The sequence below is a fragment of the Primulina tabacum genome, chromosome 1 (assembly GCF_025594145.1).
Source record: "Primulina tabacum isolate GXHZ01 chromosome 1, ASM2559414v2, whole genome shotgun sequence".
In the NCBI taxonomy this organism is placed as follows: domain Eukaryota; kingdom Viridiplantae; phylum Streptophyta; class Magnoliopsida; order Lamiales; family Gesneriaceae; genus Primulina; species Primulina tabacum.
In genome coordinates this window covers 14,910,775-14,923,112 of record NC_134550.1, presented here as the reverse complement: position 1 = coordinate 14,923,112, position 12,338 = coordinate 14,910,775, and the positions used below count along the sequence as shown (strand labels likewise).

Sequence of the window (12,338 nt, the reverse complement as noted above, 5' to 3'; positions counted from 1 at the left end):
CACCATTTAGAATCAGGGGGAGTGGGGGGTGGTTTAGACCCGGTCAAGGAGTTTAGAAACGGGTTCAAGACAAGTTCTGAGTTTATTTGAACATGTCTCGTGTATGTATATATGTGTATGTGTCTATATATATATATATATTAATTGTTATATTATTTAGACCCGGTCAAGGAGTTTAGAAACGGGTTCAAGACAAGTTCTGAGTTTATTTGAACATGTCTCGTGTATGTATATATGTGTATGTGTCTATATATATATATATATATATATTAATTGTTATATTATTTTCATTTGTAATAATATATATATTTTTAAAAATTGAATTATTTTAATGACATGATATACATATATATCAAATATTTTATATCTTAAAAATAAGATTGATAATAAATTTTATTGATTTTGTCGTTGTACTATCTTAGCCATTTGCATATGGACAAAATTATTTTTAAAATTATTACTACCAAAAATAATTTTTTAACAATTCCCTTTATGAAAAACCTATAAATAACTAATAAAAGTAGTGCCAAAAATAAATTTTGTTTCATGGCTCTTGCAAATTCTATTAGCAAAAAAATTTCTAATATTCATATCAATAATTTTAATTTAGAGATGAATGTTTGAAAGATGGTTTTCCATCAAAACATAAAGACATGAAAAACGTTTCCTCTTATTTACATGAGTAAATAGGAAACCAAGAAGCAAGTATATATAGGATGTTCATGACTAAATAGGAAACCGAGAAGCAAGTATATAAAGGCTGTTGTAGTCGCGGTTCAAAATCAACAAATTATTGAAGTTAATTCTTTTGTAAATTATCTCCACTTCCACATGCTCTTACTATTCTATTCTCACATGACATCTCTATTTGTCATCTTGTTCATCATTTTTCCACACGTGTCTGATTACTAAATGATGCATCTTACATCCCGACATATCCAGCAATGACACAGTAAAAAAAATCAACCAAATTGCCATAATGGTACTGAAACCCTATGCAGAGACAAGAAAGAGGGGGGACGATGCTTCTTCCCCGAAAATGACTACATTCAGGCTTCATATCTGCTGAACAACATTTATCAGAGGAATACCTCTAATAACTGCACTCTTTACAAAAATACTGTTGTGGTGGACGCAAATCCAAGTAAGTAAAAATTTAATTTTTTTTTATAAGATCCAAGTAAGATTTGGAGTTTAGGTACATTGGTAATTTGACTAAAATGATTTTTTTATTTATGAAAATAAAAAATAGTGTAATTTATTTAAAATATATGTCTAATAGTTTTGTTTAAACTATATGTGTTGGAAGCGGCAATTTTGAGATATCGCCCCTAACGCCTCCTCCTACCGCTACAGAATTTCTTATTCCTCCGTCGCGGCCTTCCGGCACGGCCAATGCCATTAAGATGTGGGGCATTTTACTTGCTGCATTTTCCATATCTTAAAACTTACTCTTAAAGATATTGTTGTTGCAATAGGTGTTGGAAGCTGCAATTTTGAGATCTCGCCCCCAAAAACGGAATTTATTATTCCACCGCCACGGCCCTTCGAGCACTACCCATGCCATTAAGATGTGGGGCATTTTACTTTCTGCATTTCCATATCTTAAAACCTACTCCTAAAGATATTATTGCTACAATAGATGTTGGAAGCTCCAATTTTGAGATAACGCCCCCAACACCTCCTACCGCTACGAAATTTTTTATTCCGCCGTCGCGGTCCTTTAGAACTGCCAATGCCATTAAGATGTGGGGCATTTTACTTGCTGCATTTTTCATATCTTAAAACATACTCCTAAAGATATTGTTGTTGCAATAGGTGTTGGAAGCTGCAATTTTGAGATCTCGCCCCCAACACCACCTCCTACCGCTACGGAATTTCTTATTCCGCCGCCACGGCGCTCCAGCACTGCCCATGCCATTAAGATGTGGGACTTACTTGTTGTATTTTCCATATATTAAAACCTACTCCAAATGATACTGTTTCTGCTACTGCAGCAACAATATCTTTAGAAATGCAGCAGCAGTATCTTTAGGAGTAGGTTTTAGGATATGAAAATACACCAAGTCCATATCACAAATAATGTAAATGTTATTATCCAAGTAGCATGTTCTCACGATTGAGACATGATGTATGATTATATTTCGCTCAAATGCATTATTTGAATTGCATCCATTGTAATTTTGTAGTTTACGTGTCTATCTTCGATGTCAGGGTGGTTGTTTATCTTTCTCGGGGTGCTTGAATCTGCTTTTATGGCCCTGGAATGTCTCAATACAAGCGTTCTTGACTGAGCTGGTATGGTGATTTTCTTCTTTCCACTAGAGTTTTCTTGTGAAGCCAATGGATTTTAGTGCTACGAATTATATTCAATCTACATCATGTTCAGAATTTTCCTTATGGGACTTTGAGTCATCCAATTTCTGATATATTTGAACTGGTAACACTATCTTTTATTGGTGCAGGGAAATCGTTTGCATAAGAGGCTGCTTAATTACAAGCAGAAGTTTATTTCAATCCCTGGTATCATCTTCATTTGTGTTTTGATTGTTTACATTGTTTTATGGGAGAGATAAAGTATATGTGAGTCTGATGATGTTCTCTTCGTGCTATGTTTAGTGTGAGTTTTATTCATCTGTTTGTCCATCATATATGCAATAAAACATATGAAGCTATGATGTGCAACATGTGATTTGCATGCACTAACTTATTGAATTTCTCTCCTATCTATCGGCTGAACATCCATTTTAATTCTGTCAAACCTCTCTGTGCATTCGATTTCTACTACCAAGATTCAACTGCAGGATGCAAGATGCTAAGCAATCTAATACACATTGTTTGGTTTCTGAGTAAGGCGTTGCATTAGCTTATGCAAAAAAGAATGAGGATTGGGATCCCATAAATCATTTTCTTATGTTTTCTAAATAATGATTATCCTAAGTTCAGGAAGGTGAATGCATCTAAAGGGACTCATTTTTTTATCACTACATCCCATTGTTATTTTCTGCCTCACGCTAAGGTTCTCGCTTTGGCTTTTGCTCAGCTGTGATGCTTGTTGGAATTTTGATGCTTAATGAATGAAAATTAAGCAAATAAATCAATGTGTTTGATTGAAAAAATTCGAAACGAAGAACGAAGCTTAATGAACGAATATTAAGTTCGGTGGTTCTGAATTAAACTCGAAACGGAGTTCATCAAATGTTGAAAGAACTTAAAACGAGTAGTCGGAAAATGTAAGGGACAAAAATGGAAAAAATATTCGGCATGAACTGTAGCAGGCGCGCAATGGCAGGCGCGCACCCGCGCGCGGATCGGCGCGTAGGTGCGCGCGCCTGCCGAGCGCTCTCGGCAGGCACTCTCTCGGCAGGCGCTGCCGAGCGCTGCTCGGCAACGCGCGAGAGAGCGGGCGCGCGCACGAAGCGCCTTGCTTCGTGTCCCTTCAAATTTTCTGATTTTTTTTCATTCCCTTGGCATTTTTTGATGATTGTGGTCAGTTAGAATGGTCAAAGGACACCACTATGAATGAAAGATCATGTCTTTTCACATGAAAAACATTAAATGTTTGATTTATTGAAAGTCAAAAATACATACACATAATTTTTCAAATCATTTGCATATTGTCTTCTTCCTTCTTCAACAAGAGAGAGTTACATTCATTTCCTTGTGATAGAACTTGAATATTTGAGTGCTCATTATTCAAGAGTTGTAGTTGTATCTTGGGAAGAAGATTGCCACAAACATCTAGCATATTGTGAGAGGCAAATTCTTATTAAGTAGAAAGTGTTCAACACTTGTCTCTAAAAATCCATTCATTTATTTTCTTCTTGCTTCTCCTCTCATATTTGAATACCATAAACAACAATCTTAAGAAGAATTTGGATTTTTGATCATTTTCAAGAAGAATCTCAATGGCATCATCATCTACAACACCACATGCAACCATTGCACCGGGAGAGAAATCAGAGAAGTTTTCTGGTGCAGATTTTAAAAGATGGTAACAAAAGATGCTCTTCTATCTCACAAACTTGAGTTTGTCAAGGTTCTTGAAGGAGGATCCTCCCAGCGTTGCTAAAAACGAAACAGATACCAACATGAGGGCCGCTTTGGATGAACGGAACCAAAGTGATTTCCTGTGCAAGAACTACATCCTCAATGGACTTGACAATGCATTGTACAATGTGTATTGTCAAGTCAAGACCGCCAAGGAACTTTGGGATATGCTTGATAAGAAATACAGGGAGGAGGATGCGGGCTTGAAGAAGTTCATTGTTGGGAGATTTTTGGAATACAAGATGGTTGACTCAAAATCCGTAATGAGTCAAGTGCAAGAACTGCAACTTCTCTTGCACGAGATTCATGCTGAAGGAATGAGTCTAAGCAAATCTTTCCAAGTTGCTGCATTGATCGAGAAAATCCCTCCATTGTGGAAGGATTTCAAGAATTATTTGAAGCACAAAAGAAAGGAGATGGGATTGGAGGATCTCATAGTGAGATTGAGGATAGAAGAGGACAACAAGAGCATCGAGGCCAAGACAAGTAAAATGGCAGCAAGGGTGAACATTTCTGAATCGAGTTTCAAGGTGAAGAAAAGGAAATTTGAGAAGCAACCACAACAAGGCCAACAACCACCAAATAAGAAGAAGTTCAAAGGCAGTTGTTATAACTGCGGAAAACCGAATCACATGGCTAAGGATTGTAGGAAGCCAAAGAAGGTAAATCCTCAAGCCAACGTAGTTCAAGAAAGGTCGGTACCATTTGATTTTTCTGAACTTGATTTATCTGCAGTTATTTTGGAAGCAAATTTGGTGGAAAACCCAAACGAGTGGTGGGTTGATACTGGAGCAACCAGACACATATGCTCAAACAAGGGGATGTTCTCCACATACACTCCATCGGCCGGGAGAAAACTATACATGGGGAACTCCGCTACATCTGAGGTGGTGGGCACCGGCAATGTAGTACTGAAGATGACATCGGGTTTGGAAGTAACCCTTGTTGATGCACTTCATGTACCAGACATAAGAAAGAACCTCGTGTCGGGGTCTCTGTTGGTCAAACACAGGTTTAGACTAGTATTTGAGTCTAACAAGGTTGTATTGACTAAGAATGGTCATTTTATTGGAAAAAGATATCTCGATGAGAACATTTTCAAGTTGAATGTAATGGCTATACGCCAAAATATTGTTGAAAGTAATAAAGAAAAAAGTTCTATTTACTTGCTTGAGTGTTCTCATTTATGGCATGTTCATTTAGGACACGTAAATTTTAATACCTTGCAACGTTTAATGAAACTTGAATTATTGCCTAAACACAACGTCGATCCAACACACAAATGCGAGATATGTGTTGAAGCAAAAATGACCAAAGCGTCTTACCACTCGATTGAAAGATGTACAACTTCTCTAGAACTAATACACACCGATCTTGGTGATTTAAAGTTTGTACAAACTAGAGGAGGGAAAAGATACTACGTGACATTCATTGATGATAATACAAGGTACTGTTACGTATATCTTTTGAGGTCGAAAGATGAAGCTCTTGAAGTATTCAAAGGTTATAAGACCGAAGTTGAGAATCAATTAGGCAAACAAATAAAGAGGGTTCGAAGCGATAGATGGGGCAAATACGGAGCACCATTTAATGGATTCTGCACATCTGTGAGTATAATTAATGAAACGACTGCTCCTTATTCACCACAATTGAATGACATTGTCGAAAGAAAGAATCGAACTCTGAAAGATATGATGAATGCTTGTTAATAAGTTCAGGACTACCCCAAAACTTATGGGGGGAAGCAATACTATCGGTTAATCACATCCTGAACAAGATACCCTACAAGAAAAATGACAAGTCACCTTATGAATTGTGGAAAGGTCACAAACCTTCCTACAAGTACCTCAAAGTGTGGGGGTGTCTAGCTAAGGTTACCAAAGCCTAAACAAGAGCATATTGGACCAAAGACGGTCGACTGTATATTCATCGGATATGCACATAATAGTAGTGCCTATAGGTTTATAGTGCACAAATATGAAAATACAGAAATGAATACGGGCATGACAATTGAGTCGAGAAATACAGTATTTTTTGAAAATATATTCCTTGTAAAGAGAGGAAAGAAAATGATTCTAGCAAGCGAAAACTTGAGACGAAGCATGAAGGTCAAGTACATACACATGAGCCCACTCTAAATGAAAATGCTATACCATTGGAAGGCTCTTCAAAGGAGCAAGAGCCAAGAAGAAGCAAAATGGCTAGAATCTCAAAGTCCTTTGGTCCAAACTTCCATACTTTTATGTTGGAGAATGAACCAAAGAATATACAAGATGCTCTAACTAGCCCTGAAGCTCCCTATTGGAAAGAAGCCATCAGTTCTGAAATGGATTTCATTTTGCAAAACCATACTTGGGAACTAGTGGATCTTCCACCAGGTACCAAGCCATTGGGATGCAAATGGATATTGAAAAGGAAAATGAGAGTTGATGGAAGTATTGAAAAATACAAAGCCAGGCTCGTGGCCAAAGGCTATAGACAAAGAGAAGGTCATGATTTCTTCGACACGTATTCACCAGTTTCAAGAATAACATCCATTCATGTGCTCATTGATATTGCAGCTTTGCATAACCTTGAGATACATCAAATTGATGTCAAATGGCATTCTTAAATGGTGAACTTGAAGAAGAAATATATATGGAGTAACCTGAAGGCTTCATTGTAAAGGACAAGAAAGAAAGGTCTGTCGTTTAATTAACTCGCTATACGGACTTAAACAAGCGCCCAAGCAGTGGCACGAAAAATTTGACAATATAGTATTGTAAAATGGATTTAAGATTAATGAGTGTGACAAATGTGTTTACATTAAAGGCACTCGAGAATCTTATGTGATGGTATGTCTATATGTGGATGACAAGCTAATAATGGGGAATAACCAAGAGTTGATTAAGGGTGCAAAGAAAATGTTGACAAAACATTTTGATATGAAAGATATGGGTATTGCTGATGTAATTCTAGGGATTAAAATCTTTAGAACTCCAGAAGCAATAATCCTATCTTAGTCTCATTATGTAGAAACACTGTTGAAGAAGTTTAACACTTACGACTCTACCCCAGTAAAAACTCCTTTAGACGTAAATGTCCATTTGGCGAAGAATCGTGGAGAACCAGTTTCCCAACTGGAATACTCTTGAATTATTGGAAGCCTTATGTACATCACTAACTGTATTATACCTGACATCGCTTGTGCGGTTAACAAGTTAAGTCGGTTTACAAGTAATCCTAGTGATGCACACTGGAAGGCGTTGACAAGGGTGCTTAGATATTTAAAGCACACCTCAGAATATGGACTAAACTACACAAGGTATCCGGCAGTACTTGAAGGATATTGTGATGCAAATTGGATTTCTGACACTAATGACTCCAAATCGACCAGCGGCTATGTATTTAGCATTGGTGGAGGAGAAGTCTCTTGGAGGTCATCGAAACAAACTTGCATTGCTAGATCTACTATGGAATCGGAGTTCATATCGTTAGATAAAGCTGCAGAAGAAGCTGAATGGCTTCGCAACTTTCTAGAGGACATTCCATGTTGGATAAGTCCAGTGCCAGCAATCTTGATACATTGTGACAGTCAGTTGGCAATTACAAGGGCACAAAACAGTATGTACAATGGCAAGTCTCGACACATTCGTCGAAGACATAATACTATGCGACAATTTATCTCTAATGGAGTTATATCTATTGATTATATCAAATCAAAGGATAACTTAGCGGATCCGCTTACAAAAGCATTAAATAGAGATCAAATGTACTGTCTGTCAAGAGGAATGGGTTTAAAACCTACCAAATAAAGTTTTCATAGTGGCAACCTAACCTTGTTGATTGGAGATGCCAAGATCTTGGTTCAATGGGACAACTAAGTTATGAGAACTTGAGGAATCACTCCTCATTCCTAAGACGATGAGTGAAGTTGCCTACAAAGGTACTGAGGTTAAGTATTGTACTTTTAATGATTCCGTTGCTTACACAATCGGGGTAAGTAGGATACCCTTTTTACAAGGAGATCACCTATGTACGTGTGAGGACGGGCCGCCTCGATGAAACACGTATGAAGCCAAGATGTGTTCAATGGCCAAAACGGACACAACCGATAAAACAAAATGGAAATGGAAGGAAAGTTATCATGTGGGTACAGTTGTCTGGGTTTACATGAACCGCCAAGAAGTTCAAGACATCAAGTTCACTTCGTGGCCTAGTAAATCCGATTATATTCCACTAGGGAAGGTTCAAAGCAAAAAGCTACCTCTCCTGATGTGATAATTTTTCGTATATACTCTCTCTTATGCATCACGAGCATTCATGCATTAATTTCATTCATATGGGGGATTGTTCGAATTTTGATGCTTAATGAATGAAAATTAAGCAAATAAATCAATGTGTTTGATTGGAAAAATTCGAAACGAAGAACGAAATTTAATGAACGAATATTAAGTTCGCTTGTTCTGAATTAAACTCGAAACGAGTTCATCAAATGTTGAAAGAACTTAAAACGAGTAGTCGGAACATGTAAGGGACGAAAACGGAAAAAAAAAATATTCGGCATGAACAGTAGCAGGCGCGCACCTGCGCGCGGGTCTGCGTGCAAGTACTGGCAGGCATGCACCCGCGCGCGGGTCGGCGCGCAGGTGCGCACGCCTACCGAGAGCTCTCGGAAGTTTCTGCCAAGCGCGCTCAGCTGATGCTGCCGAGAGCTGCTTGGCAGCGCGCGCGCGAAGCGCCTTGCTTCGTGTCCCTTCGAATTTTCTGATATTTTTTCATTCCCTTGGCATTGTTTAATGATTGTGGTCAGTTACAATGGTCAAGGGACACCACTATGAATGAAAGATCATGTATTTTCACATGAAAAACATTAAAGTTTGATTTATTGAAAATCAAAAATACATACACATAATGTTTTAAAGCGTTTGCATATTGTCTTCTTCCTTCTTCAACAAGAGAGAGTTCCATTCATTTCTTTGGGATAGAACTTGAATATTTGAGTGCTCATTATTCAAGAGTTGTAGTTGTATCTTGGAAGAAGATTGCCACAAACTTCTAGCACATTGTGAGAGGAAAATTCTTCTTAAGGAGAAAGTGTTCAACACTTGCCTCTATAAAACCATTCATTTATTTTCTTCTTGCTTCTCCTCTCATATTTGAATACTACAAACAACAATGCTTTCTAGACTATGTTCGACAAACAAAGAAGAGAAATTGTATAAGTGAATCTCTTTTATATATTAACATCACAAATTAGTACGTGACAAAATCCACTCGTAAGATTGTGTGAGCTCATCAAGCATGAAGAAACCTACCGTGTTCCTGTTTGGTTCTTTCTCATTCCCTAACCTGCATGTTGCTGCTTTAAACTAAACTCTTCTATATTCTTTGATTGTGACTTCTGCAGTGGAGGACTGAGGCTCAAGCATTATATAAAAGAGTATGGGGAGTTTTTTCACAACTTTAATGCTCCTAGAGTGGATGAAAAGTTCGAGTTGCTGGGCATGTGAGTAATTTTGTTTTGTAGTAATTTCTTATTGAGTTAGAATATAGAAATGAAATCGAAAGCGGCATATTTCTCTCGACTCAGCAGTACATTTTCTCCAGCATGGCCAATGTCTTCATTGTTGCTCCTAAAAGTCTATCATCACTATTTGAGAGAACTCCAAGCATACTGGAAAGATTACAAAGGTATAAAATTCTAATGCTTAAATTATGCAATGCATTCTCTGGTGTAGTGCTACTCATTGATGAAGATTATGGGTTTGGATCTTGCAGGTGAAATAAGATAGTGTCTTGATTCTTAAATAATAATCGTGAAATTAAACCCCCCCCCCCCCCCCCCCCACCCCCCTTCCTAAAACATGTTTAAGTATTAAGTTGTCTACTTTCAACGAAATATGAGCTTGACACAGATGAGTACGCCTACTAATGATTTGGTGTGGTTATTTCTATAAATTTTCAAGACATGTTCTTCTGTAGGAGTTCTCTCTCCGATTTCGTTATATTATTATTGTTTTGTCTTTTAACTTTTTTGAAGTGTTTATTTTAATAGAAAAAAGTGATCCAACGCATAATTTTCATAGAAACATTAGAAGTAAATGATTTTGCTTTAAATCTTTTTCTCTTTTGTTGAAGCGAACACATTGTTGTGATTGAGAATGACATGATCTATCATCGATCACATCTAATGTGTTTTGATTAATGTCAAATAGGTTTTTTTAATAAATATTATTTATTTATTATTTTTATATTTAATCATAAAATATTATCAAGTATTAAATATAATCACTAATGATTATTCAACTATAAAAATATTGATTGATACCAAATGGAAATTAGTAATGTTGTATGGTGGTTAATGAGACAATGATTCGGCACGTTAATTTCTGTTTTAGATTTGTTTGGATTAATCAATAAGTTGTTTAAGTTTATTTGCAATATAGCATAAATGATTTAATTTTTAATGATTATTTGCATTGTTTGCTGTGTTTATGCTCATCAAAACTTAAAAATTGACGTATCTTATCTAGTGGAGTAAAAAAATATTTATCGAGATATCCTTTCCCTACCCGATAAGAAGTCTCAACACTTGTTGGGTACGAGAATAAGAGAAAAAAATTATCAATTCTAATCTAGACGAGGACTGGACTAGAGTGCTATGATACAGATCCTTATCTGATTCTAGTCTTATGAGGATAACGTGGTTTCTACTTTCTGTATCAATATTACAAAACAAAAATATAAACATTTACATTTTTTAGGATGAATTACATAAATACAAATGTAATAGATCAATGAACATTACGGGTACAGTGTAAGAAAAGTAAGACGCAATAAAATTCGGACTGTCATTTCTAATATTGGGAAGTTTGAGAAAAGTCGGAATTCGAGGCCTGAGTAGAATAGAACTAAGTCACCATAAGTCGTTCTAAGTTACGATTCGCAAATGAGGATTTTGGTAGGCAATTTAATTAAGATTGAAGAGACGTAAGGACAACCTATACTTATTTTATCAGAGTAGTGCAGCGGAAGCATGGATTATTGGGATAATAGAATTAAGAATTTAACTTTTGATTATCGAGGATAAGCGAATTTCGGGGACGAAATTCAATTTAAGGGGGGTAGATTGTAACGTCCCGAAAATCTGAAAGTCCATGTGAACAACATGCATGCAAATTATTAAATTTCTTTGGTATTTTATTAAATTCTTTTAAAGCATAAAATGCATGTTTATTTTATTAATTTGTGTTTAATTATTTGCATGCATTTTATGCATAATTATTGCATGATAGAGACTTATTTCATGAATTTTATCAGTTCATGTATTAGGATTTCTAGGTGCATTTCACGCTCGAACGAGGAACAGAGACCTGAGAAATTTCAGGAAAATTATTTTAATTACACGATTTACTTTTATAAATTAATTTAAAGCGTTGTAAGTACATTTTTCAAAAATGGAAATTTTTGGGTATTTTTACCCGTAGGATTTTAATTTTTAACGGTACGCAAATTTTATCGAATCGGAGGACTTTTTGAGGGTTCGGCAATATTTTCAAAACCTTTCCAACACGAAATATTTTACGGGAGTGTGTTTGGATTTAATGGGTCTACTTTTGAGCTTATTGGGCTTAAAACTCGTTTAAACTTTCAATTAATTAATTTAGGGCCCATTAGATATTTGTTTAATATTTAATTAAGCACCTAAACATTATTTAAACTAAACCTGCCCTACACCAATAATTGAACCAGCCGACACCACCCCTTTCATTCAGTTTTCTCTCGGTTTTTAGTGCCTCTCTCAGCTGCAAGGCTCGGTCGTCGCTTGTTCTTGTTTCAAAAATTCTCCGGCTTAATTCCCGACGCTCATTCTTCAGTTTTCTTGCGAATTATTACCAGACACGCTTGTATCTTTATTCTCGCATCATACACGTCAATATTATACTGAATTTCATGTATTTGATCAAGCATGTACCGATCTATTGTGTGTATGCGATTTATTCAAATTTTGAAGAAAAAGGGGGTGATTCTTGGCATGGTTTTCACGTTTTATTAGTTTGAAGGGGGCTGCCGGGTTAAGGATATTATGGGCATGATTTTCAGAGTGTTTAAGGGTCCTTTAGATGCAAGATTCAGGTCTGGAACATCAGCAGCAAGAGGGCGGAATGATTTTTGTTTTCTAGGGGGATAGGGTTCGGTTTTGGTCCTTGAGGGTGCAGGTTAGGTACGGCTCATGGGGCTGCGTCCAGAGGGTGTCAAAGGAGTGAGTCATGGTCCTAGGAGGGGCTGGGCACATCTGGTGTAGT

At 36.6% G+C, this 12,338-nt stretch overlaps 1 protein-coding gene across 1 annotated transcript; it reads left to right on the top strand.

Annotated features, from left to right (window-relative positions):
* The first annotated feature begins 6,247 nt into the window (after positions 1-6,247).
* On the top strand, positions 6,248-6,661 carry LOC142505524 (putative mitochondrial protein AtMg00820). The gene has a single exon (XM_075618543.1). It carries the CDS (start codon positions 6,248-6,250, stop codon positions 6,659-6,661), a length of 414 nt encoding a protein of 137 aa, XP_075474658.1.
* Positions 6,662-12,338: the final 5,677 nt, after the last annotated feature.